The sequence below is a fragment of the Cupressus sempervirens genome, chromosome 9 (genome assembly GCF_028749045.1).
Source record: "Cupressus sempervirens isolate cs-2001-9-10 chromosome 9, ASM2874904v1, whole genome shotgun sequence".
Taxonomy (NCBI): domain Eukaryota; kingdom Viridiplantae; phylum Streptophyta; class Pinopsida; order Cupressales; family Cupressaceae; genus Cupressus; species Cupressus sempervirens.
Window position 1 is genome coordinate 436197455 of NC_143126.1, and position 27239 is coordinate 436224693.

Sequence of the window (27239 nt, forward strand, 5' to 3'; positions counted from 1 at the left end):
TTACATAATATGTATGGCAAAGATCTTCAGTAGGATATGGCACATATAGCTCTGGAGGACGCTCAGCTTGAAGACAAAGACTTTTTTGAAGACGTAATTATGGATGATGATGATGACTTTGAACTTGAACTATTGCAGGCTTGGTTAAAATCAAAAAGCTCAAGAAGAAAAATCAGAATCTTGTTGATCTACTACGAGCGGAGAATCAGGAAAACATGAAGATTGCAATGGCTCTTAGTGAAGCTGAAAAACACTTGAGTGATTTCAAGATTCCAAATGAAGAGGCCAAGATAATTCGTGAGAATCTTGAGAATCAGATTCAGCTGAAGGAAGAAAACATAATCAAGTTACAAGCTGAAATCGTTCCATTTAGGAAAACTGGTAAATATACTATATTATCTAGCATGGAGTTCTCAAACAACAACATCTCTGGATGACATCTTTTCTTCTCAAAGACCAACTCTTAATAAGAAAGGAATTAGTTGGGAAGAAGGTGAAAGCTCTTTGTCAAAACGAAAGCAACAGCTGGGTTCCAACAGTTAACAGCCTATTATTTCTCAACAAAATCAAGTTAATGACGTGAACAAACCTTTCCTCTATGGTTATTGTTTTTTATGCAATTGTTTTGGGCATAAGGCTATGGATTGCAAGGTTGGTCCTAGAAGAAAGTCCTACAGCTTTGAAAGGAATGTCCTATGTTCTTAGGAGATCGAATCTAATATGCTACTGCTGTAGCAAGTTTGGTCACGCTTCAAAGTTTTGTATGAGTTATGGTACAGATTCACTCACTAAAGATGAAATTAAAAGCATGCCAAAGATTGTTAAGGTATGGAAGAAGAACCAACAGGCTTCCGTCAAGGCTCTATTTCTTTTAACTGTCCTTCTAGCCAAGAACGAAAAGGATATATGGTGCAGTGATAGTGGCTGCTCAAGACACATGACAGGTGATGTAAAGTGAGTTTCATTCCATTAAACAAATGAAGAGTGGAAAAGTACGATTTTTGGTAATTCTTTTGATATAGTTGCTAGTATAGGTAATCTTTGTTAGCCGACTGGACGGTCTGGCGGTGTTTCTGTATTTTGTAGCCGACGGTCCGGTGGTGTTTCTGTATTCTGTAGCCGGCGGTCCGGCGGTGTTTTTGCATTCTGTAGCCGACGGTCCGACGGTGTTTCGGTATTCTGTAGCCGATGGTCCGGCAGTAAATAATTTGTAGCGGATAGAATAATTGTGGCCGACGGACTCCTTCGAGAAGGTTCGACGGTAGTATTTATATCCCGTCTGGGATCATTGTAAAGCATCAATCATCTACTATTGCGAATATAATTCTGCTGTTCGTGTTCATTGTCTGTATGCGTTGATCTCTTTACCTGTACGGTAAACAATCTTTTATTCAATAATTGTCAAACTATTGTTGAAAATGTGCTCTATGCTAAGGGGCTGAAATGCAAATTGTTGAGCATGAGTTAGCTATGTGATCAAGGGTGTGATCTTGGTTAATTCAGACTCGGGCATTATAAAGAGACAGAAAGATGTCATAGCAAATGCAACTAGGGCAGCTAACAATCTTTACATTCTTGAGGACATAATGTTGAAACTTGTCGTTTAAGTAGTATGGATGATTCTTGGCTTTGGCACAAGCATCTTGTGCACATTAACTTTGACAATTTAGTCAAGATCAGCAAGAACGAAGCAGTTAGAGACATGTCAAAGATAGAGAAGCCAGTTGATATTGTTTGCAAGAATTGTCAAGAAGGTAAGCAAACAAGAGCTTCCTTCAAACCAAAAGAATTTACCAGCAACAAACCACTTGAGCTTCCTTCAACACAAATTGGATCTAGGCGATGAGTGTTACATTCATTCTCATGAGAGGTTGTTTAAGCAGTATGGATAATGCTAGGCTTTAGCACAAGTGTCTTGGGCACATTAATTTTGACAATTTGGTCAAGATCAGCAAGAGGGAAGCGGTTAGAGACATGTCAAAGATAGACGAGCCATTTGATATTGTTTGCAAATATTGTCAAGAAGGTAAGCAAACAAGAGCTTCCTTCAAGCCAAAAGAATTTACCAGCAACAAATGACTTGAGCTTCCTCCTCACGAGTCATGGGTTTTTTGAACCACTACTCATGAAATATGGGTCAATGAGTTTGACTCAAAATACTACACAATTGAATCCTGATAGCAATATCTCAATTTGACTTGCTGTGGAAAATATCTCCTACTTATCAATCATGATACTGATATTGTTGTTTAGATTATCATGATTGACTTAAATTAATTGTTGTCCCAGAGTGTTGGATTTCATGATAACAAAAGTATCTTAAGTTGTGATACTTGTCATTGTGGAGATCATGACATTTTGATTAATTGTTATCTGAAAGACTATCTATTATCTGAAAGACTATGGTAAAATGCTGTCCCAAGTGTGTCAGAAATCAGATAACCCATTATCCTTCTAAGATATGATCTATTCCTTGAGAATAGTATTGTGATGACAATAATGTTACAATTTCAATCCTCCCTTGCTAAGAGGGAGTGTTAAGAATATAGGTTCATTCAGATTGAAAACATATTGTAAATCAAAATTAAACTGACATAGATAATAAACTTGTACATATATGTACATTAGGAATAAGTACATTACATATATATATATATATATAGACACACACACACACACACATACATATGTTTGTACATACAAACAATTTATTATATATCAGTAATAACTGAGCAAATGATTTGCAACTCTCTGCATAGTGCATAATGCACGTCACATAGGAACATCGTTGTGGTTGATGGCCCGATCAGGCTCTATTCATTATAGTTATCAGAGCCTTTTTTAGGATTGAGTATAACATTAAATGAGATTGTAATGTTGTCGAATGGTTGTGACCACGTAGGATCATGACCCTACGTGGCTTAAGCCACATAGAGTCATGCCCCTATGTGGGCATGACCTTCTATCTCATAAATATATTTGATAAACATACTGCAGAGAAAAATATCAACGCACTCTTTACTTAGTATTTGCAATAAACAAAATACAATCTTCTGCTTTGTGCTTCATCAGGGAATGGCAATTCAATATTATTATACAACTTGACAGGCATATCTGAAGATAATCATTTGTATTCTGGATTGTATCTGTTAAACAGTAACAGAGAATAATATAAGAATAAAATCAAGTCTAAATGAGCAAGGATCATCTTGTTCTATGTATGGAGCAAGTAAATAAAAGCATATATTTACTCTATCTGAGATCCTCATTTCCTTAACACCCCTAACCATCTAACCTCATCCCTGCAAGCCGACAACCAGTGGAACCCAATAATGCCCAAAAGTGGCCGACAAGGACTCTCATGGGTCTCGGTAATGAAAAGGTTTTTCAACCTTCTTGCATCATAAGAAAAGCCCAAGAAAGACCAAAAGAACCCATTGTCAGCAACAATGAATGTGTGTGAACCCACAGCTGTGAACCCCCCTGCTAGTTTGTATCTATGAACGCCATTTGGTAGCCAAAGCCACTGGGTTGCCCAATCAACCTCGTAGGAAGTTGTCACAAATAATTCTTCTAAGATTACACATCACAACCCACCGGTCATCCCAACATAGATGAAACTATATGAAAGTGCTTCACTTACTAAGTAGATGAACAAAGGCGAAGTGATTTCAAAATTCTTGTAGCCAAGCATATTCAAGGATAGAAGACTGTGATGTTGGCATACTTTACAAAAATGAAATCCACAATTAAACCCCTTGTGATCAATGTGTGGCCTACCTTGAATACATCCAAGTTGCTAGCAAATAGAACCAAGAGTTGTACATAGAAATTGTTAGCTATGTTCCACAATGTTATGGGCACGAAGATGGGTTCAACTATAGGGGACGTCTTTAAAAGGTGTTTCCTGAGAATTGAAAAATAAATACGACAATATAAGAATTCTTTAATAGTTTTACATTTTTTAATGTTTTACATAACTTTTAATGACAACATTTACAGTAATATCAGAAAACGTCTTGACAAAGATACAAAATAAGCGCGCAATAACGGTTTGATGTATGCATGAAACATAGATTCAACTTACTACCAGCTTAGAACCATCAGTTTTTGTCAAAAGACTCAAAACCTACTTGGATTGGTGATTTGTTATCTTATGAAAAACATTGACTTGTTTTGAATTCTAAAATATTCCATAGCATTTTAGTGACAAGGAAGAACGGATGGTCAGGGACACGTTTCCAAGATGTTTCCTAGAGGACCAAAAATAGGGCACTTGTTCCCATCGAACATAGGTTACAAACAATAAAGAGATGCTTTAATAACCATGTAACTTATCAAGCAACAAAGATAAAGTGATATTGAACCTAGGAAAATCGTCTTGTTTAGAGACTAATAGATATTCAATCAGCCATATTCAAGAGGCATCAATTAAAGGATTTAAAGCAATAAGAAGCATTGTTATTATATGAAGAGTACATAGCTGAACCAAAGCAATTCATTGTATAGGGAAAATACAAGTGCTACTCATTGATTCACATGATGAAAGTCTTAGGTTAAAGGATATCAAGCAGATGATCTTGATAAACAACAACATCTTGATCATCAACAATATCAATGTTTAAGATTGTGATGAACGCATAAGGACATAATGTTGCATTAAGAAATTCCACACACATAAACATGTATGTGTGTATATGTATATTAATCGATGATGTTGCAGATCTTCGACACATGCAAGAAACAAGCAAATAGCTGTCAGAATTGTACATAGTAATTACTAGTTCAAACAATTAGGTTTGTATATTCTTGGTGGTAGAGCTACTTGCATTGTGAAGAATATTGCTGTCCTTCATTTTTTATTCACAAAATGGAGGAAACATAACGAGATTTTTCTTAAATTTGTGGTCCAAACTCTCTAAGATACTCGATTTTTGGAAGCCTAAAATTCTTAGATCGGTTTTTTTAGTTGTATTATTTTTTTAATTTATTATTGTCCTGTGGAAATTTATTTTTGAATTTCACTCATTTCGAGCTACTGCCAAAAGGCATAGAGATCTCCATGGCATATATTGTATTAACCAAGAGAGATTTTTCAAATTTCAAACGAAGTACAAGAAAAGCTGCTCCCCTTAATTTCAATATTTCAGAAGATTACAGAGCAAAAGCAATCACATGATACAACCATACAAAGAAAGGGATAATTGATGGAGTGACTGAAGGCATAGAATGTTTTTAAGACAAAGATCGAAAGAAACATTGAAAGGATGCAGATTCTTGTTCCAAGTTCAGGATGCTTCCATCTTCCATCAAATTTGGGTACTTCAATCACGAAGCATCTTGTAGTAGCATGAAGATTGACAAACAATGATGTAATAAGATTCATGTATTGTCCAACACTTAGTTTATTTTCATCATGCATTTTGTAATTTTTTAATTGACATTACATGTAAGTGGGATACAAGTTGTAATTGCAAGTCACCTTTTCACCTGTAAACTCACTGCATGTACTCAAATAGTAGGTCAATTGCATTAGAACGTTCAGTTTGAATAAGTCAAAATTTGTTAGGGAATAGGTCAAAGTTTGTTGTATTTCTGCCATCTTTTTTCTCTCAGCCACTCACCTTTTATATAGGAGGGAGTCTCATTACTTTTTTTACATTTTAACAATGCAAAAAAGACTTTGTCAGTTTCTATATGCACTCTAAGACTTTGAGCTTGGATGTAAATTAAATTGCTTTCAATAAAAGAGGCATGCTGTTTTGAGACTTTGTGTTAATTAAAACTATGATGTGATGACATTCTCTTGAGTTGATTGTGAGTTTTATGCTTTTGTTCAACAAGGATTCCAACTCAATCTTGGAGACTTTGAGATGACTATTGTTCTCTAAGTTATAATTTATATTCAGATTTGGTCTTGCCAACTTTGAGTTGCTTATCAAGGCTGGGATTTACATAGGGCGCTCAAGCAAGGGAATAGGTAGCAAACTTTGTGCTGCCTTGTTTTCATCATTTGTGTTTGTAGGGTAAGAGATGTGTTGGAGACTGTGAGTTGCACATGTGTTTCATTCTTATTGTCAAAACCTCACAAGTAGCCATGGAAAGGCTTTGAGCTTTCATGATTTTCTTGGTTACATAAAATGTTAGTACAAAGAAGATTATTCATACATCTAAGCTTCTGTTTCTTGGAATTATTGTTCCAACAGATAGTTATAACTTAACTACACAATCACTTAAAGATTGTATTGCAATAGTATCACCTATTATAAACTAAGAGAATAGGATGACTGTCCCATCCTGATTTAGCTTGGCGTAAATAGTAGTTAAGTGTTTTGTTAATTCTAGTAGCAATATGAGGGGGAGTTGTCACTAAGAGGTAGGAGAGATTGTGTCTCACATGCTATGGTTGGAACCACTGTCTTGCGATTGATCTTAAAAATTGTCGGTTGCAAGATATCCATAGTTTTGTAAGTTGTGGTTATAGTGACTTACAAAGTTTCCACCCAACCCAACAGATATTAAGATGAAAACTGAAGCAACAATCTTTGTCAAGGAAAATAATCTTATTTATAAGTATTCACAATTTCCATCAAGCATATTCATAAGACACAACATGAATGATCAATGATTACATCAAATAATTATTGTATATGTAACAAACAGAATATCATATATCAGATAGTCAATCATATACTAAAGATCAGATTACTGAATATCGCATTCATGATAAGAACATATCAGCAACCACAAACTATATAAGAATCAAATTAGATATAAAAAACTAATAGAATAATAGAATAAGTCCTATGACATTGTCTACAAGCTCTTTTATGCTTTGTGAATTTTCAGACACTTTTCACTTCATAATTTCATAAACAATTGTGGTTCCAAAAACAAATGAAGCTGTGCAAGTGTAAGCATCAATTTTATCCTACAAATGAACATTTTTCCCATTAATTTACAGAAAAGGTAATCATTCTTCTCCTCAAATACTCCAAATCTTCCTAGTTCATATGTGTGTGTGTGTGTGTTTGTGTGTGTGTAACTCTGTGTGTGTGTGTGTGTGTATATATATATATATAAAGTTCTTTGCAATACTAAAAGTTCATCCCTGTAACCTGAGTTCAAGTATTTGAATAATGAATCTAATGGACTTGACTATTGGAAAAGAAAAGGAAACCGATGAAATGAACTAATAATACAGTTGCATAAGAGACAATGGAGTATATTTTCTAGATTTGCAGCTAGTAAATTAAAAACTTTACTTTATAATGTTTTGGCATGTAATGAAGAATAATTTATTTGATTTTCTTCTATCTATATGAAAATCAACAATTCAATTAGTATCATGAATTGAACAGAACAACATAGCGCAAACGGTAGCTTTTAGAAACAACAAAAGAACCTTTTGTCCATTGATCCTATTTCGCAATTCATCTGCTTTTGCACAAATATTCCTCACATCCTCTCCAACTGATGACAAAAGTATTTTTATTTCATCCTGAAAAGCAGGCCATGAGGCATAAGAGTGAGTGGACGAGAAACTAACCAGGTGGAATCATTTTAATAGTAGTCAAAAAGTGAACTTAATTGACATTTCATTGATGAAATTGCTGCCAACTGCATTCTTCCATCCCTTTCCTACTAATATACATTTCTTGATTCATTCAATTTCAAAACTTAATTACAAACTTTTTCACAGGGGTAAAAATTACAATCAAGAAAACTTAGTGGCAAAGATCATCATTCATCAACGAAAAAAACATCTCCCCAACCTTTCTATCTCATAAATGCAACACCCATTTTTAAGTTCTCAATTACAGTTTACATCATAACAAATAGAATGAATTATAGTCTCTTAAGTACATCGTCAAGTGAATTTTAAGAAATACGAGTTCATTAAGCAACTCCTCAAATTTTCATAAAGGTTATGATACTGGTCAAACTTATTTTCAAGAAATAAAGAGAAACACAAAATATTGTTCATATGGGAAGACATTTAATGAAATACAGCCAACTATAATAGCAAGGATAGGAAGGATGAAACCATCTCAACAAATATTAAGTACACAACTAAATAAACGAAAACATAAATTTTGAAGAGACATAAATTAAATTCCTAAGAGAAAACTGTAATACATATCATATGAATATTATCTCCAAGTAATACAGGGCACTAAATGATTAATCACCTTTAGCCAAAAAAAAGACATATAGATATATCTATTGTCAACCATTGTCAGGTTTGGTCAAGCTCCTCAAGGAAAAAGTTCTCTAATATTTCTGATGTACAAGATCTAATTCACAAAACACTCTTTCCCAAAAACCCTTTAACAATGTAAGGAGAGGATCTTTTTCACCTTATTTCATGGTTGGATCTAACCACACACTAGTCTCGTAGTTACATATCCCCTATCCAAGAAAATTATCTATTTGCATGTCACAAGTGGATCCACGGGCTTTAATGTCATGCAAGGATGTGTAGAATATCGAATATATACTAATGCAACTATGAAAACGACCTAGATATTTATGAATAAGTGAATGTAATTGAAAGTTGATATGAATATAAGCAATAATTACGCACAGATATTAGAATTAGCTAGACTTTGTTCATTAAGAAGAGAAGTCCTCTCCCCACTCAAATTGTCATTGGATAAGCGTGGTAATCCTCCCTCATCTCTTTGAACTTGAGTTACAGCATAAAATTACAAGATGAATTATGATTCTAGCTATAGACAACTAATTCTAATCAATAAATTTTGTTCAAACATAATTCTCATAACATTTCTTTTATACTCATCATGTCAATTAAATTATTAAGTTATTTAATCAATATCCCTTTTTGTCTATTGTCTTCCTAGGTAAATTTATTAATCCAAATTGCCTATAGTGTCATCATCCCCTTTAATTAAATAAATACATCCATGTATAAAATTAAATTACTTTCCCTCTATTATGAATTTAACATAATTCGGAACTTCTAAAACACACACCCTCTTGCACATTCTTGAAGGCCCACTTTCATCATTAATCCCTCATTTGATTAAGTAAATTCCATCATTTACTTAATTAATCTTTGTCCTCCCATTTGGAACAAAAATGAATTTTTAATTCCTCGATTCCCACATCCTCTCCTCCCATCCCATCTTCCTAACTTTCCGACCAGCCTTCTAATCATACTTAATTAACCCTAACCCATTCCTTTAATTATATGCGCACCTCCAATCATAAAGATTAGGAATATGGGTCAATTCCCCCATCATATCATGCACATGGGCTTGTGTTCTTAGGCACATGGGCTTGTCCCTTCATGTTCCCAAAAGAAAATTTCTATTCCTTTTCTTCTTCTCATTCATCCTCCACCATAATTCCTTCAAACAAATCTCAACCATCCATTCAACTCATCCAAATCCTATAAGCTCAACCCTTCACCATTGTTACCTCTCACCCATTTTCGCATTTCGAGCGCCATTATGTGGCTGAAATCTTGAGAAAGCACACATCTAAATCAAACATCATGGGAAGATCCACATAACAAAGGTGCTTGGCATTGTGCTTAAATTAACTTTTGACCCATTTTAGCCTAATCTTGCATGTAGCTTTGAAGTTTGCAGTTTGAAGAATTATCCTTGTTTGCACTCTCCTTTGAATCACATTTTATTGCACACAACTTTAGGGAAACCTCCACAATCATGGAGAGTTACATGTATAAAAAGCGACTAGAAAGTGCAAACTAGATGATCCAAGAGCTACAAGAAAAGATGAGAAAGTCCATAGCCATAAGGAGAGAGCTCACTTAAAAGTTGAATGAAAGTTAGGACTACATTGATCAACTATCTTAAGGAGCCATGTCTAAGGAATCTGAAGAAGCAATTGCAAAGATGATGCAAAAGATTCAAAAGCTTAAAGATAAATAGCAAACCTGAAAAGATAACTAGAAAGTCAGTAAATCAGGACGTGTAAGATCTTGAAGGAAAGAATGCAGCTAAGGAAGCAAGGAAATCTAATGAAGATGCAAAGAGAACAGTTGAAAAGTATTAAAGGAAAAGGATGAACAACATTTTAGCATATCCCAAGAATATGCCATCATGCATGAACACCTTCATGCAAAGACTGTGGAGAATCAACAGATTGTGACTAAAAACCAAAGGTTGAAAGAGGAGAATGAGAGGTTGACGAAGACACTGTAAACTGAGAAAGATGCAAACACAAAGCCGAAGCAATAGATTGATAGTTTGCAAAACCTTGATGAACAACTAAAGAAGCAAAGAAGACACAATGATACAACTGATCTTAGCTACAAAGGCAAAGGAACATTCATGATCGAACAATCATCCAAAGCTGAATCCAAGAACCATTAGCATAGCCACAACGGAGTCACAAATAATCCAAGCAAGAAGTCTAACAAACCTACTTATTTTATCTACACAAGGATTGATTATACGGCAAATGTGTGCAAAAGCAAATTGGTAATGTAAGACATGGGAGCCATCTATGGAAACAACAAAAGTAAATTATAAGGTAATCTTTGACATGATGTAAATGAGTCTTATACAGTGTTAAGCATACACCTTCAACATTGTGCTCATAGGGGGAGAATAAGATCGGGAAGAATAAGAGTTGTTTGAGGGAGAATAAGCAAAGGAGAATAGGGAGAATATGCTAGGGGGAAGTGTTGTCCTGCATTTTGTCACCACAAAATGTTGGTAACAACACGAATGCTTTTCAAGCTAGTTTTGTGTTTCTCTAAGCTTGAATTTGATATTCAATTGCTTAATGTTGATTGATCAATCCATTCCAATTCATATATCAAATCTTTTTATTGAAGCTTGTTTACCGTACAGGGTAAAAGGATACTTATCTCATGTAGTATAGTAAGATATAACACAAAACAGGTGCTTTATTCACATATGCAATATGCACTCCAATGTTTACAATATGATTATGATTACAACTATTACAATGACATTACAAAGTCCCTTCTAAATGGTCTACATATACTTTCCCGAAGGGCTGACTCAACCGTCACACACCCTTTCAGATACAATTCTATCTATTGGCTATAATATAGAATTTACCGACAACACCATCCCCCAAAAAGTAAAGTCGTATCTAGACGACAATTACAAAATTACCAAGATAGATTAACAAAATGGAATACATTAACTGTGACTAACTATAACAAGATAGATCTTTTTCCTTCACATCACATTCACATTCCTCTCGTGCCTACACCAAACTGGTCTCCAAAAATACATTGCATCTGCAACCTCTACTAACACAATACTGTCTCCTTAACCAATCTGACCTTGATAGAGCCACATTCTCTGCTTACAACTCCTGGGTACGCTAAGCCAAGTGTCACTCTATTGCCTCCAACTGGATGGTCAGCTCCTCCGAGCTCTCTATGCATCCATCAAGACAGCCTCACATCCAACACCTACTCTGAGCACCTCAAAGCATAGCACCCCTCTCGAGAGGCTTGCTTCAGTGCTCTCTCCACCTCTGGCACACAGATACTCTATGCGTGCAATAGCTCCAGGTCCCATCAATTGGTCACACTTCCCACAACTAATAACTAAACTGATTAGGGGTCTAGGGGACAACGCCCCTAGCAAGGTCGAGGGGCAACGCCCTTGCGAGGTCTTTCCCTTCCAGCGCCCTCACGAGATCTTTCCCTTCCCTTCAGTATCATACATTATTCATTGTGACTGTTTTGATTTGTCATCATTTTTTTTATTTTTTTTTTAACTTTCTGCCATACTCTGGTATGCTCTGGTCTAATATTTCTCCTATCGGTCGTATGGTTGTCTCTTAATCCCTCCCGAAGCTTTGTACTTCTTGTTATATTTTTTGTCATATGGTCCCACCTAATCTTCTTGGGCTTTTTGACCATATTGTTGTACGATGTGCCCCTCTAGCAACCTTATGGACTGTACGATGCCTACTATGTGATGTAATATCGTATGGTGCTAATGTTTCTCTCCTAGCGACCATACGTTGCCTTAGCTGCTACGTGTCCCCTTCATACGGTATTGATCCTTCTCTTCTAATTGACGACCGTACAACATGGTATTGTTTTATTCCCATGTTTTCCTTGATATTCATTGTACTCTTTCTTCTGATTGATGCTCGGTATCCACTCATTCTACTCATATTGACTACTTCATTTTGTACCTACTTATTATAATTACTTATATTTACATAAATGCATGACTTATTATTATGTTTATACTCTAAGTTGCTCGAAGGCACGTTATTCTTTCATGATAAATTTTCAACTTCGAACCATTGATTGCATCAGGTATTTCCTTCCCGTCCAATGTCCATAATTTGATTGCTCCATTATCTCCAACTTCACGTATCCTATACAATCCTAAACACTTCACTTTGAACTTTCCTTGTTTGATCTCGTTCCACCCATTATACTTCAAAACTAGCCTGGTTGAAATCTGTTCAACTTCAAGTACTTCTCATGCCATACCTTATGCCTGTTTTGTGTGACTTTTATAGCCCATTGTGCCTATAGTCGTTGCTCATCCAATTTAATCAAGTTATACAATCTCTCCCTCAGGCTTTCCATATTGCCCAATTTGTTCTCGATCACAATCCTTAAACTCAGTACCATGAATTTCGTCGATACCATGGCCTCCAGTCCATACATCAACTGAAACGGAGTGTATCTCGTAGTTACTTTATATGAAGTGCGGTACGCCCATAATGTTGATGGTAGCCTTTCTTCCCAATCTTCTCTCTCAGCTGCACAGGATTTATAAATCACCCCAATCAGGATCTTATTCGTGGCTTCTGCTTGTCCATTGGCTCTCGGATAGTACAGGCTCGACAGTGAATGATAAATTTTGAACTCGGTAGTGAGCAGTTGGATGACATGATTGATAAAGTGTCCTCCCCAGTCGCTTGTCAACTGTAGTGGAACCCCGTACCTGGTACCGCAATGTTGTCCGGTAATGCTTTTGCCTCCACCCACTTGGTCAGCTATTCCATCGCCACCACGATGTACCTGAAACTTCTAGTTTTGCTTACCTTAAGGGGTTTGGCAAAGTCCAATCCCCATCTTTCAAAGAGCTCCTGGACGTGCGAAGGATTCAAAGCCATGAAGTCCCTCTTCAATGCTTTCCCAACCCTCTGACATGTGTCGCATGCAACAACCCACTCCCCGATGTTGTTGTGTACAGTCGGCCACCATAATCTTGCCAAAACTATCTTCCGCGCACTTGAGTCTGGCCCCATGTGTCCTCCTACTAGTCCCTCATGCGCTTCCTTCAACACCTTCAAAATTTCCTCCTCCATAATGCATCGCCTTAGAATCTGATCAGGTCCCATTTTGTGTAGTAACCCATTGATCAACTGAAATGTTCAGCTCCTTAGCACCAGTTTCCTTCTCTCGTTCAGCGGCATCTCGCTAGGAAACTATCATGTCAATAGATACTCTCTGATACATGCATACCAGGATGGTAGTACTACAATGTGAAATAGTTGCAGGTCAAGAAATTCATCATTGACCCCCTCCGCTGGCTCTCTTGATTTTATACTCGACAAGTGATCTACACTTACATGACTCTTTCCTGGCCACACCATAATCTTGAATATGAGCTCCTATAATAATAATAACCATTGACTTATCCTTCCTTGAATGAATGGCTTGTTTACAAGATATAGCAGTAATTGGTGATCTACATAGAATAAAAATGGCATCGCCAATAAATATTATCTGAATTTTTGTACTACGTATACCATCCCCAGTGCTACTCGCTCCATTGTACTGTAATTTTTCTCTGCCTTAGATAATAGTCTACTTGCAAAATATACCAAATGGTCCAATCCGTGGTCACCTGTATGTGTCAGTGTTTCTCCAATCACATAATTTGATGCATCCATATGAACATGAATTTCCTTATCCCAGTTTGGATAGCCTAGGATCAATGTTGTGGCCAATCTTGTTTTCAATCCATTGAAAGCTTCATTTTTCTCTGCTTCCCATTTATAAGGTTCACCCTTGCAGGTGAGTTTGTCTAGCGAGTAGGATATCTTCGCAAAGTTCTTGCTAAACCTCTGGTAGTATCATGTGTCTGAGAAGTGATTTTACTTATGATACATCCGCCGATGATGGCATATCCAAATCTACATGAACCTTCTCTGGATCCGTCTTCAACCCTGCTTTGTAGATGATATGTCCTAATATCTTTCCGTGTGGTACCATGAACCTCCACTTCTTCAGCTTCAATGCCACTCTTGCCTATCTGCATCTCTCAATACATTCTCCAAGTGTTATATATTTATCCTCTACGCTAAAGATTGACCAATCATCCAAAAATGCTTTAAAATTTCGAACAGACATTTTATCAATTGTGTAGGATAATTCTTCGGAACATTGCCAGAGCATTACATAGTCCCAACAGCATCCTATTGTAGGTGTATACCCCATCTTGCATGATGAATGTCGTTTTCAATCTATCTTCTTCGACAATGGATATCTGGTTGTATCCCGAAAACCCATCCATGAATGAATAAATCTCATGCCCTACAACTTCTTCCAATATGCTCTCAATAAATGGTATCGGAAATGGATCTTTGATCATTACCGCATTTGGGCATCGAAAGTCTATGCATATTCTTATCTGTGTGGTGTCCTTTTTTAGAGATATCACAATTGGTGATACACACTCACTCATCTACCCTATAAAAATAATTCTTGCTTCTAGCATCCAATCGATCTCGTCTGTGATCCGTGCGGCATAATTTTTGTTCATCTGGTACGACCGCTTTCGTACGAGTACTATACCTTTTATCAACAGTATCAGTGTAGAAATAATTCTGTTGACACTCCTTTTAAATCTTTATACGTCTATGCAAAGACGTCCTTGTACTTAAATATTTTGAACGTCGCTGCCTTCAAAACTAGATTCCAATTATCTCCTACAAGAATATTTTTCGGATTGGCTTCATCTCCTAAGTTCATTGTTTTAACAATAGGCTCTTCATACTTTATAGGTTTGTCATTACTAAACGTATGCATCGGCGTTTCATCTACATGTGTTTCTGCCTCCTTTACTTTACTATACTCCTTCAAAAACTCATTCCCTTCATTTCCCTCCTCGACACCCAACACGTTACAACTTGGAAAGAGCTCATAATCCTCCATCTACCAGTGGAGTAGGCCGTTCACCGATTTCTAAGTCGTCATCATTCGACCCTACTTCTAATCTCAATGCTACTTCGTCTGGTTCCATTCTCTTCTTTCCTTCATCATCACCTCCACCTTCACCTTCACCTTCGGAATCTAACGACGATGCCTCCTCACCTACCATCTGTGTGTGTGCAAGTCAATTATAAATCTTCATCCTCCACGTTCCATGGATAGGGTATTTCATTTCCAATCATGTTTCACTTTTGCTTGTACCAACCAACCCCGTCCAAGTATAGCCTCATACCCTTTTCTCTTTAATGGAACAACCAAAAGATCTCATAGAAATGGTTGCGTTCCAATAGTTAATGGCTGTGCCATCAGCATTCCCAACGGCTTGATTCCGTGCTGATCCACCATGAGTAACTGAAATGTAGGTGGCCACAACATACGTTTTCCCAACTTTTTCCATATATTCTATGGTAACATGTTCACGCCTAACCCTCCATCCACAATTGTGTCTATAAGTACAGTTCCCAGGATACCCATCTCCACTACTATCGGATGTTTTCCCATCGCAAGTACCAGTAGAATTCAGTTTGCTGCAGTCGTTCCACTGCCATCCTTTCTTTTTTCCTCTATTGCTTTCGGGAGTGGTGTCATATTTAGAATCGTCCTCCGTAACTGAGCCATTGTAAGGTCATTTAATTTTATAGGAACTTCTATTTGCATTACCTGCCTTATCATGTTTTGTTTAGCCAAGTTCATCTTTGAGGTGTCAGTCGTGTCTTTTGCTTGCAACTTTCTCATTTCCATCTGTTTTTCAAACTCTGTTCGTGCTTGTTGCAACCTCTTCTTTTCTTCCTCTGCATCAAGGTACTTTGCCTTCTTAGCTTGCTCATGCGTAATCACTGGTGTTTCCTCATCACATGTTTCAATGCTTAACGAATTTACCCCCTACTTCGGGCATTTCGAATCTTCATGGTCTCCCAGACCACACCATCTACATAACAGCTACGACGTCTCCTTCGTCGTACAATCTCTGCCGAAGTGCACCCAAAGGTTGCACACACGGCATTGTATCATCGATCATCCACTTGAGTCATACTGTATCCGACTCCGGCCTCCATTGTTATTAATCTTATTATTATTACCACCCCTTTCGCATCGGTTATTGTTACAATATCCTCCTGACATTGCGTCGTTATTGTTTGTGCTTGTTCTTGCTCCGACGAATACTTCCTCCTTCAGTAACACTTACTGGTATCCCTTAGTCTTCATATTGAACGGGCATTCCTTGGTGGAATGTCCCACAATCTAGCAGATATCGCAAAATTGTTTTTTCGAGTAGAGGCCCTTTGTGTGGCCCTCCTTGCAATTCTTACACCACAATTTCCCCTTTACTAAATCAACATTCTTTTTCAAATTTTTAAATTCCTTCATCATCTGTAGCATATCCTTCTGCAATGCCTGAACTTTCTTACTTGATTCTTCATCGCTACTACTACTTTCTCGTCTGAGTCCAACGATTTGTGCTTCTTCTTCTTGCTTTATTTTGTTCACTCTCCAAATCCATTGCTTGATTATACGCATCTGCATACGATGCTGGAGGTACAATATTCATTTTCTTTTTTAGAGTCGGGCGTAGCCCATCAACAAACCATCGTTTCTTTAATCTGTCAACCAATGGCCTCTCCATAGGCACGGATAGTTTCATTCTTTCCCTACTTTGTGTTGTATGTTTCTGCTACAATTTTGTTATCGTCCCTTAGAAGTCGAAACTTTGCTATGAACTCCTTCCTAATGTCTGCCCATGTAGTTAATTTATGAGGATCTGCATCTACAAACCAATCAATTGCTACACCCCGTAGAGTCACCAAAAACTGTCGGACCCAATCATCCTCGTCCGTTACACCGTTTGTCGTCCATATTGTTTCACATGTTTTGCAGTGCCTAATCAAATACGTCGTCCCGTCACCATTAAACTTCAGCAATTTCTCCTTTGGTCCAGCAATTGTTACTTTTTTCTGATTTTGTGATACCTGTTGTGTACCCGCGATGTTTTGAGCACCCGCGTTGTTTTGAGTACCTTCGTTGGTCTGCACAATCGTGCTACTTTAGACAACCACCCTACTTCCAACAACCGCGTTACTTGATGAGAAAAGATCTTCCTCAAGTGAAGTTGTTTGATTCTCTGCCTATATCCATTCGTCGGGTGTATTAGGAACGAAGAGTTCACTCCACGCTCATGCTCCTTAGGCACTTTGAGCCGTGCGAGTTACTTCCCTTTCGTTCGGATTCTCTACCCTCAACACATACAAGTTAAGGAACTCCTCCCTTGTCGCTTCCACCAAATTCAATCGTTGTCGAGTCTCTTCTAGCAATTCCTTGGCACTCCTCGGTTTGCTAGGTGAACGCACTCCCTCCGTTTATGCTCCTTCACCCCTTCAGTGTCTGTCGGTAATCTACTGAAGCTTTTGTCTGCACTCCACTTGTTGCACTAAAATTAAAACTTCCTATGTTGTGCGTATTTAATCCTTATCTTTTATCTTATTCCTATCCTTATTAAGCAAATTCGGCATTAATCTTCATAACACTTCCTTCATTCTAGGTTCGACTAGCAACGGCGTCAAATGTTTACCGTACAGGGTAAAAGGATACTTATTGCATGTAGTATAGTAAGTTATAACACAGAACAGATACTTTATTCATATACGCAATATGCACTCCAATGCTTACAATATAATTATGATTACAATGACGTTCCAAAGTCCCTTCCGGACGGTGTACATATATTTTCCCGAAGGGGTGACTCAACCATCACACTCCCTTTCGAATGCAATTCTACCCATCACCTACAATATAGAATTTACTGACAACAAAGGCCTTCGTCAAGTTATTTTTTGTTTTGCTTTCTGTCGAGCCTTTACTTGACTTTTGAAGCCTTCATTGTCCATTCTTTACTTTTGAGTTTGCGTTTGTTGGTTTTTCGTCCCTTGGGTTTGCTCATGTCATGCCTTTCACTTTTCCCTTCGATTCAGTCTAACCTAGAGATAAATCGAAGTTGTCAATCAAAAGATACGCCCGTATTACTGCTTCAAAAATGGACCTTTTGGGTGCAACAACACAAATTAAAAATATGTTGTTAGATATTTAATTTAACTTTCACTTTTTGATAAATATAACTTATATTCATTTTTTGTTATATTTTTAAGTTACTTTAACTTTAAATTTTTAACTTAAAGTGACTATAGTACACTTTATGTTATAATTTTCAGTTCAGTTACTTTTTAATTTTTCACTTAAAGTAACTATATAACTAAATTGTTCCAGCTTAATTTTTGGTTTTTAAATCAAATGTTTATTTAACGTTACTTTTTAAAATGATGTTTATATGTTATACTTTTAAATATGATAGATAAATATTGTTTATGGCCCATTTTGATGATTTCAAGTGAATTAAATGACTTAAAGTCTTCAAAAGTGAATATTTTATATACAATTACATGTAAAATCTATCAAAAGTGGACATTTTACATCTCACTACATACAAAGTTCATTTTTGTGGACCTTTTTGATGTCATTATATTAAAAGTCTATCATATGGACCTTTTTTATGCTACTGCATCAAAAGCGAAGTTTTTATGCTTTTACATGTAAAAAGTGAGATGTATTTTAAAACATGTTCTTGACTCCAAAAGTTCTGATTTTGCTTATATGCATATTTTAAAACATGCATCCTCCTCCAAAAAGTGTGATTTTGCTTGTATGCACATTTTAAAACATGTTCTCGACTCCAAAAGGGCTAATTTTATACTAAGACATGTTTTAATATATGTTATGGCCTTCAAAAAGTCTAATTTTGAAGAACTCCATGTTTTTGCCCTTTCAGAACACGATTTTGATCATAAGTGGAGATTTTCTCAATGGATTTGCATGAGATTTCTTCTATTGGAGGCATTTTTTATTGTTAATGACTTTTCTTGCATTTAAATCTAGGGCAAGTTTTTGGAGAAATCAGCAAATAATCCATTTTTGGTTCATGTTTTGGCTCCAAAGCAAATCGATTTGGCTTCTTTTTGGGATAGCATTACTTATTGATGCATATTTTGGTGTTTAAACACCAAAACATTGTGATCTTGCAGCATGGTGAAACACATTTTTTGCTAAAAAAGTCCCAAGCATATGTTCTTCAAAACATTGGATCCCGAAGTGATTTTAGGACACGTTTTGGCATCTTTTACCAACTTCTCCTTGAATGCTGCCTTGTCCCATTCGAATTTGTGAAAGTTTGAAAGATTCCAACATGTTTCAAGAATTTTTCAAACATTGCAGCATCTTTTCCCTCCATTTTTGGAACATGTAAGTGGACTCTTTATTTTTTTTCTTTTAATTCATGCTTATCTTGCTAATTTTATGCACGTAATTGCTTGATGATTGCCACTTGTTAAAATCATTGCCATGGAAAGTGCATATTTCCTTTAAAAATGAATTTTTTGTTCCTTTTCATGTTTTCGGTTCTTCCATAGATCCCAAATTCGAATTTGTGTGTTGAAGTGCATTGCATCTTGGCATGTTTGAGTCACTTTCCAAAGGTACGTTTTTTCTTTTGTGTTTTATGCTTTGTGCTTGTTTGTCAATTCTCTCCACTTGGACAAATTGGAAATTCTATCCCAAGAACTTGTTCCTTCTTCATTTCATGCGAAAATATCATCACGTTTCACTTTCCGTTTCCATGTCACAACACCTCTCTATCACTCAACAAATTGGATTACATGTTTTCCATCTCATTCCCCATCTCCGCATGCATGTAATCTCATTTTCCATTTCAATTTTCACTCATCTCACTTTTTGCATCCATTCGCACAACACGATTATACAAAATGCCTTATGTGTAATTGCATCCAAAAGGTCCAATTTTGATTAAAAGTTACGTTTTGAAAAGTCAAAAAGATGTCATTTTCATCTCCCATGTACTATGACTTCCTTTTTTCACCAAAAGTGACTATAAAATTCATTATCCCTCTTCCATTTTCCATTTCCATCCCTCCATACGCATTTGTGACTCCATGAGCAAATACATATTTTCACTTCTTTCCATGCTTTCCATCTCATCCTCCATTCACACTTAAATATGAAATTCATCCTCCACCCGCATTCGCATCTCATCTCACCTTCCATCTCCCGTTACATGTTGAACTTAGATGTACTCATTTTTCATGCAATAATGCCTTGAAAACACTAAGTCACTTTTGAAATGAGCAATTTTCATTTGCACACATTTCCATGTGTTCCACCATCACACATTCTCATTTCATTCCATCTTCCATAACACTTCATTCTGCATTCCGTTCATCTCATTTTCATCCATTACATAATCTGAAATCATTTCATTGAACCTACCAATTCTCCAATTTGTTTCCAAATCTTTGTTGATCAAAATCAACTTGTATGGTTATTGCATCTGATGATCGATTTATGTTTTGGGATTTTTGTGTTGCAGTACAAGCACAAGAAATGTCCTCACCATCAAAATCTAAAGGCAAAATAAAATATCAATATGATAAAGAATTGGCTCATGCAGCCCCTTCATCAGTCATATTTATTCTGGATAACGTTATGCACACAAAGATTGGTCATGTGGACGTGGCTAATTTTCTACACAGAGTTGAAACTTCAGTTGGTCAAGAAATGAAGCGTATGAAGAGAAGCAACATTCAACTAGTGTCTACATTTCCTATGGCGGCTATAGAACCTGACTTCATTCTCGGATGTGCACGGCGGTTTACTCCAAAGACGAAGACTATCAAAGACGCTGACGGAAAGGTTATTATTAGCCTTGATTTTGAAGTCATTGAACAAATTTTCAAGGTTCCACATAAAGCAAAATGTGCAGATTTGACCAAAGAATCATCTTTGGCATGTTAAAATGGGCAAAAGGGTGATTATCAAAAGTATGTCAACCTTTATTGGTAAGACAATAAAAGAAGTAACTTTACCAGATGGCCAAAGACTGTTCATCTATCTAACTACAAGCAAGAAGTTAAGGATAAGATCATCCTTCTTAGCAGAATTTGTGGTGTTAAAGATTCTACTGATTTTTAGCCATGGATGTATAAGTTCATGTTTCAAATCATGAAGAATAAAGAACACATCTTTTCGGGGGTGCTCTTCAGCACTGCACTTTGCAACCAGATAGGCAACGTGGGAACATTAGCGCCTTTCTACATGAATTCTTATCTTGTTTACATTGTTGCTGCGATGGAATCTTTCTCTGGTCTTTCTACCAAGGGAAATCGTCTTCAGGTTCTTATTTTGGGACTACTATGACCAAATCACTTTGCCAAATAGTAAATTTCATTATAGAAGATTCCAAGATGCTTTCTTTGCGGATTTCTAGTGTTCGTTCAATAAACAGTTATCTGTCAAAAGAGTATCTCATGCACAATGAGAGAAGGCGAATCGATATGGCTGCATTTTCATTCAACTTTCACTTTCACATACTTGAGAATTGGATATTTCAAAGGTGAGTTGTATATTTTACCTAGGTATGCTACAAATTGAATTATTCTAATGGAACTAGCTAGACAACTCATGGATGTGCAAACTGATCAGCATGCTATGCATAGGCCTAGTTTTAGCATTACCTCTAATAAACCTTTGGCTATTGGCAACAATTCGATCATTTGTGTGCCTAAAAAAAGAACATCGAAGCATAGTTCAAATGATCACATTGAAGAAATTCAAGGCTAGATTTGACTTTGACTACTGAGAGATGAACTCTCAAATGAAAAGAGCTTACACTCATGTTCATCACATCGAGGACATCTAGATTGATATGAGGACAGAACATGACATCATGAAGATTGACTACTGCAGATAAACCTTGCAATAGATAATCAATCTCAACATGGTCGAGATCCCTTCAGATTTCCAAGCTAAAGATGATGGCGACATCCTTTATCTACAATTTCACCAAGCAGGCTTTGATAAGAAGTGTCATTTTCCTATTCAGTGGCAGCAAAGGAAAAGTACATCTATCATGGATAGATTTCAGTTCAATTTAGCAAACACCAATAAATGGTTGAAAAGTAAAGGCTTTAAAAGAGTAAATCGTAAGATGGGCTTGGATTGTGGAAGTTTTGGTCATCTTCACAGGAAGTTGGTAGGACGTCACAACTGGAAATCACAGGGAAAGATGGTGCTTCATCTTCTGATGCTAAGGGATCCCTCAAATTCAAATTTAAGGGTAGAAAAGGAGCTATATTGTCTCAAATCTCTGAACCAATTCAATAATCAATGGAAGAATCAAGAGAGGAAGTGGATATAGAATCTGATAAAGAAATTTCAAATGAAGAAGGGGAAATCATGATCATATCTCCCCAAAAGCATGTACAAGCTTGTACATCTTCTATACATGAAGAGCCTTTTCTGCATGAAGTGGATGATGAAGTGGAATCCATCTCCACCGTTTTTACTCCTTCCATTCCAATCTCGGAGGTTAATACCATGGCTCTTCTAATTTTCTCTACTACTCCTTGCACCCCTACAAATGAACAATATGAACATTTAGCAAATGTGTCTAAGGAGTTTCCAACTCTTACCAATGGTCAAGTTTCCCAACTTGATACATCTTTAACATGGTTTCAGCTTTTCACGACGGAATCTTCTCAACATGTTCTTACGCCTTCAGTTGTGCAAACTGAATCTTGTTCTATTACAATGGAAATACAATTAGGATCAATGCCAATGGTCTCCACTGTATCTACTTCTATGGATAAAAGTTTTAGCCTACCTGCATGGTTGAGCAAAATAACAAGAAAAAGGAGAAAAGTGGTTGTTCCTACGGACAATCTCCCTGTTAAGAAGACCAAATCCAAATCTTTGAAAGACAAGATTGTTTCCAAAATTTTGGTTGATTCAGATAAACCCAAATTTGTTGAAGTTGCTGAGACCTTGGTAGATAAACTTGTTAAGGAACTTACTCGTTTTGATTGTAAGTTTACTAAGGTTGAAATCAGAAAGCAATCACGTTTGAGTTGTTTACTGGATGCTCAAGATGCATTCGCTAATGCATCAAAGAGCAATCATGAGCTTTTGGAAAAGAAAAATCAACTAAAACAAGAGGTCTCGTCTGAACGAGGTCATTCAAAAACAATCTTCTCAAAGTGTTGTTGTTATGTCTCAAACATCTAAGGAGAGAAAGCTAATTGAAGCCGCCAAGTCTTGGATACAAGAAATCATTTCTGAAGGAGGTTTAGCCATTATGGAGACATTTGCAGTCCTTAGGCACGTCAAAGAGATGAATGAAATGGAACAAAGCCTAATCTCTTCTTTGACTCAAGAAGCAAATAACTTATAGGAAATCCTTGATGATTGGGATTAAAAGGTAAAATTCGATTTGGATGCCTTGGTCTCATGTGACATTCTTCTGTCATGTGAAATGTTCTTCAGATTTCAAGGGCTCATTGATTACAAAAAGCAGACATTGACGCAGCTGATCACAAAGTTGCAGGTGGCCTTTGGAGATTGTCAAGCAGTTGAAACAAGTGTTACTTGTGATTTGGAAAAGATGGGACACCATGTTACTGATGAATCTGGTAATCTTAGTACAACAAAGAGAGTAAATTCATAATATACAATCAGGATCAATGCTGATGTAGATTCTAAAGACTTTGGCTCACATACAATGAACAAGTTTCTCTTGTGTAAATCCTTGAAAAAACACTTCTTAGATACTACAGCAGCAAATTCCAAAGTTGTGCAATCAACATATGCAAATGCAGTAAGAGTATAGGCCATATTGAAGACCGTGGAAATTGTTGATCTTCCCACAGTGCGTGACATCATTGTCAAATTCAAGGCACTGAGAAACAATCTTTAAGATTGTTGTTTATGTTTTTATTTCATGTTAGTAGTTGTAAAGGATGCATTACATGAGAAAGTGTAAATAAATGTAATGTGAGTTACATGTATGTAAACGGATGTAATGCGAGTTGCATGTGCAATTGCATGTAACCCTTTATTTCCTCTTGTAGTTAGACTAGGTCAAAGCTGTTGAGTTGCTCTCACTTTTTCCTCCACCTTTTTCTCAACTCCTATGCCTATATAAAAGAGTACCCCCTCATTGTAAAATCATCATTATCTTTATGCATGAGATCTCTGGAGAAATTGTGCCAACAGAACTTTCTTTGTGTAGGTACTATTTTGAGAGAAACTGAATACAAAGGACCATTTGAGACTTAACTTTGATTAAGTGAGATTGTTACTTGCATGAGTTATAAGCTTTGTCTATAATTCATTTAAGTTATCTTTGATTCATGGTATTTTGTGTTCTTGGTAATTATATCTCGTGAATCGAATAGAAAAGAGTTAAGAAGCAATTGGAGCCAGATCTTTGACCAAGAGCAATTGTGGAAGTGTATAGCTAGAAGCTTTCTTTGTAGCTTATATTTTCATCTTTAATTCGCAAAATAGTTAAGTTGTTCTTACTTTTAGGAGTCTTTGTGTCCCAATTATAAGGCATTTTCATATAGAAGTACGACCGGACTTTCAGCCAAACCGGTACATTTTCAGCTAGACTTTGAAACGTGAAGGTTTATCAGTATCATTATTTCCAACTCTTGATAGAAGTGTTGTTAGAAATTCACATTGCCCATTACTCACTCCACGAGTTAGTGGATTCTTTCTTGAAAGATAAGAAGAAAGGATATTGTTAACACCCATTTTATAAAATCTCTCCACTTCTTCCTTACCTTGAGTTGATCCAAGGAACAGTGAGAAGGGGGAGCCTTCCCTTTAAGGTTGGAGAGACTTTGTCTCACACGTCGTGGCTAGTCATCCTGTTTTACTACTAGATTTTTACCCAAAAATGTCGGTTACAAAATATCCACCCAACAGGAAGCACATCCAGCATTGGGAGAAATAAGTAAGTTATACAAAGTAATAAGTCAGAAAGAGGAAGAACAACATTAGTTGTTTCGATTAGGATGTTTTGTCATCAATGTCAAAGGTGGAGATTGTTAATATTATGATGGTATGGAAATCACATAAAGCATATGTTTGGTTGTCATTGATGGGAACTATGGTGACTATATTGGTGGCAACTAAGTCTAAACATGATTGGTGAAGGATAGAATGACGACAAAACACGATCAGTGAGCATAATCCTATGATCGGTGACTATAGCAGAGTGATTGTGAGCGTACAGAGCACCTTCAAAGCAGTCAAGACACAGGTCGAATCACGAAGTGCGATCACATGTATAGCATCTACATGATTATACTATTACATATTCACAACCACAACCTAACTGGTTGACTAGTAAAAAGAGTTTGGATTATCCCAAGTGTCAAGCAAACAAAGAACACTTTAAGACAATTTGAAGATTTGAGATCATCGAGTACTTTAATATAAGAGATCTGATTAGGTGATTTGATAGTAAAGATTGGAGGTTATGAGAAAATGAGTTGGCATTATTTGGATTGATGAATAAGTATAAGGAAGTTTTCAACCGGTGCATTGGAGGAGTCAAAACACATTTTGAATTCCTCGGGTATTGGTAAAGAAAGACCTTGTTAAAGGCTGATGCAATCAGCATAAATTATATTGAGACATCCAGATATGTGAATTTCTTAAGGTGTTTAAATAGGGAACTTAAGGGAGCTTAAGGTTTCAAGGAATGGCTCGGATTAATAGTTGTGGCTAACAGAACTATTCTTCAAAAAGTTTCTAATGAAAAAAAGAGTGGGAAGATTACAAAGTGTTAAGGTTGCAATCAAGATATAGAGAAGAGAAGAGCAGAGACCAATTGCTGAAGAGCAAAGAGTGAATTGGATCTAACAAGCAAGGAGTCATTTCTGGATCAAAGATCTTGTTGTATCTTAACAATTGCAATAGGCAAGCTCCTCAATTGGGTGAACTCTAACAAGTTCAGGTATATGTTAATATATATGTGTTGATGAAAATCTAATATATGAAGGATTGATCTAATATGTACATATACATACATATATATATATATATATATATATATATATATATATATATATATTTCATCAACACAAATATCATTATATATATCATTTATTGAACAAGACACTTCAATGCCTATAAACAAGGCAGAAAAATCCACTTGGAAAAGGTGAAATAATAAAGCTAGAAAAATCATTGTCGATTCAGTAAAAGATCACATTCTCCCTTCCATTTCAAAGCTAAAGAAAGGATTTGAAGTATTTAAAACAATTAAGGATACATTTGAGATTAATAACTCAAGTAGATTGTTCACATTAAGAAATCAACTTATGAATATAAAAATGAATAAATGAGTGTTGACATTAAGGTCAATTTGTCTTTTAGTGACTTAACACTTAGTCAGTTGGTCACATTGCTACCAAGCTCTGCAGTTGCTATCGAGCTTATCATTCATCCAGCAATGTTAATCAAGTGTTTCAGTTGCTACTGAGCTAAATAGTTAGAATGCAATTCATGTTGAGTTTCACAATGTCTACCGAGCATCTAAGACAATTTATTGTATCACCCGAGCATAGCAGAGTCTACCAAGCTATCTAGTGGAAGCATTGAAGATCTTAGTATCAACCAAGCTCTGTAGTGTTAACCAAGTTCTACAGTGTCTACCGAGCTCGCAGTGTTAACGAAGAGAATCTAGTTTTCACCGAGTCATGAAGTGTCAACCGAGTGATTTCGTATCTATCGAGTTTCTTACTGTTTACCAAGTCATACAGGGTTGATCGAGGTCCAACTATTCAAAGTGATCAGTATGGACCGAGCTTCAACATCAACCAAGTGCCAGAGTTTGCCGAGTGTTGCAGTGTTTGCCATTATCAAAACATCACCGAGTTTGTCTTCAGAACCCGAGTTACAACAATGGGTCGACTTTGTGAATTGTGATCAATTTGGTATTGTAACCAACTCCAAAAGGTAATTAATTCAATTAATATATATGAAATGTATTGTATCCTACCCAAATGTAATCAAGTATGAGTATGAGAAGAAGGAAGAGGCATATGAGTGTGAATTGAAGAAGGCTACAAGTAGTATATGGTATAGCAGAGACTTATCTATCACAGTA

General features: G+C 36.4%; 1 protein-coding gene across 1 annotated transcript in view; it reads right to left on the reverse strand.

Moving 5' to 3' along the window:
- Positions 1–27239, reverse strand: part of LOC149539170 (uncharacterized) — a 350582-nt gene that overhangs the window by 133517 nt on the left and 189826 nt on the right. Inside the window, exon 8 of the mRNA XM_089800496.1 lies at positions 7406–7501. Coding sequence (XP_089656622.1) covers positions 7406–7501 — 96 coding nt within the window. The remainder of the gene's footprint in view (positions 1–7405; positions 7502–27239) is intronic.